Source organism: Frankliniella occidentalis, unplaced genomic scaffold (assembly GCF_000697945.3).
Source record: "Frankliniella occidentalis isolate FOCC.00 unplaced genomic scaffold, Focc_3.1 Scaffold73, whole genome shotgun sequence".
NCBI classification, from domain to species: Eukaryota; Metazoa; Arthropoda; class Insecta; order Thysanoptera; family Thripidae; genus Frankliniella; species Frankliniella occidentalis.
In genome coordinates this window covers 28,945-30,825 of record NW_026267203.1, presented here as the reverse complement: position 1 = coordinate 30,825, position 1,881 = coordinate 28,945, and the positions used below count along the sequence as shown (strand labels likewise).

At 50.6% G+C, this 1,881-nt stretch overlaps 1 protein-coding gene across 1 annotated transcript in view; it reads left to right on the top strand.

Annotated features, from left to right (window-relative positions):
• LOC113210549 (fatty acid synthase-like) overlaps nt 1–1,881 on the top strand; it is a 32,828-nt gene that overhangs the window by 22,590 nt on the left and 8,357 nt on the right. The window contains exons 4-8 of the mRNA XM_052268628.1: nt 651–804; nt 899–979; nt 1,080–1,188; nt 1,418–1,690; nt 1,767–1,877. Of these exons, the coding sequence (XP_052124588.1) occupies nt 651–804; nt 899–979; nt 1,080–1,188; nt 1,418–1,690; nt 1,767–1,877 (728 nt within the window). The remainder of the gene's footprint in view (nt 1–650; nt 805–898; nt 980–1,079; nt 1,189–1,417; nt 1,691–1,766; nt 1,878–1,881) is intronic.

Sequence of the window (1,881 nt, the reverse complement as noted above, 5' to 3'; positions counted from 1 at the left end):
TACATCCAGCCCGCCGCACCGCACCTGCTGCAGCACCTCAAGGAGGTTATCCCCGAGCCCAAGCCCCGCTCCTCCAGGTGGATCACGACGTCGGTGCCAGTCGACAAGCGGGTAAGGATTCCGCCTCTCTCGCCCAGCCCTTCTAGACCAACAGAAATAAAGAGCCATTGACGCATCTTTCCAGGACAGCGAGCTGGCTAAGTTCTGCTCGGCCGAGTACCAGACCAACAACCTGTTGAGCCCCGTGCTGTTCGAAGAGGCGCTCCCGTACATCCCCGAGCAGGCCGTCCTGATCGAGGTGGCCCCTCACGGCCTGCTGCAGGCCATCCTGAAGCGCGCGCTGCCCGACAATGTCCACATCCCCCTCACACAGCGCGGCCATGCCGATCCCCTTCGACTTCTGCTCGCCGCCATTGGCAGGTCAGTAGGACTCTATTTACAAAGCTTTCATTGAACACTTCTCAAACTGGAGTCGTCTATTGTTCCCATTCATAAGTACACAACTTTTGCGGATATGCTTTTTTGGCAGAAAAATGTGGAAATCGACAACAAGTGTTACTATCTCAACTTCTGTTGTATGAATTCATTTGCTGAAACGTTTGTGAAAATACTCACAGTGTCCTAATCCCTTGCCTTACTTGTAACCACAGGATGTCCTTCGCATCCGTTTCCCCCAAAGTGTCTGCCCTGTATCCTGATGTGGGCTTCCCTGTACCTCGAGGGACTCTATCATTGGCGCCTCTTGTGCTCTATGCCAATGATGAATCCACAAACAATGACATAATGCACCTAACGGATAAATGGGTGAGTTAAACCCCTTTATAATGGAAGTTTGGTCGGGTTTGGTAATAATATTGAAATTTTCAATTTTGGTTTATTTTGTTTTTCTGTGTATCAGAGCCTGACGGTCATAAATTTGAACGTCTTGTACCACGTAAAAGTCAGCGGATCACGTATTTTCCCGCTATCGGAAGAGCTGGTGAGTGAGGGTTACTTGGGCCCACCCGATCATAAGTCCATTTAGTAACAATTGCTTTATTTGAAGTTTGGTCATGTTTAATGGAACCTCCATATTACAGGTCCTGATGTACGAGAGTGCTCTCGCAAGAAAAGCAGAAAAGGGTGAAAGTTTCCACGTATCCTTCCAGGATATCCTTGTGAAACAGTGGATGCCTGTCTCTCGTAACGGTTAGTTAACCTTTTGCCGTATACATATTGCTACTAGGTTCTGTCTTACGTTCCGTAACCCACACCCAGTGCGAAATGAATTTTAAGCGATATCGAATCGATATCAGAACGATATCGTTTTCAAGTTTCTGACTCAGAACTGATTCAAAAATGGGCCCGAAATCGACACTTTTCTGATGTCCGATATCGTTCTGATGTCAATTTGATATCCGCATTTCCCACTGGGCAGATGACAACTTCCTCGAGGCTCACTTCATGACGGGCACGACGGAGACGCAGCTACTGTACGTCGACGAGAACGACAAGCCACACACCGCACTGCTGGGTCAGACCAAGGTCACGGTCTCCGGCAGTGAACAGCCGCCCGTCCTGCACGCCCGTGACCTGGAGGAGGACGCCATCGAGCTCGCAGAGGACGATGTGTACCAGGAACTGGCTGCCAGGGGCCTGGAGTACACCGAGAAGTACAAGACCATCAAGTCTATCCGCATGGGCCATCGAGGTTAGTGTCTTTATAGTGGGCACGAAGATGGGGTGTTTTAGTATCTCAATGAAATCGGTACGGTGTCCTTCCTCAGACTGGTTGGTCAGCGTGGCACCCAACGGCTCGCTCTCCGCCACCATCGAGGCCGTGCTGCAGGTGTACATCTTGAAGGCCATCGACGAGAGTCAGGAGTTGCGCCTGCCGCGCAA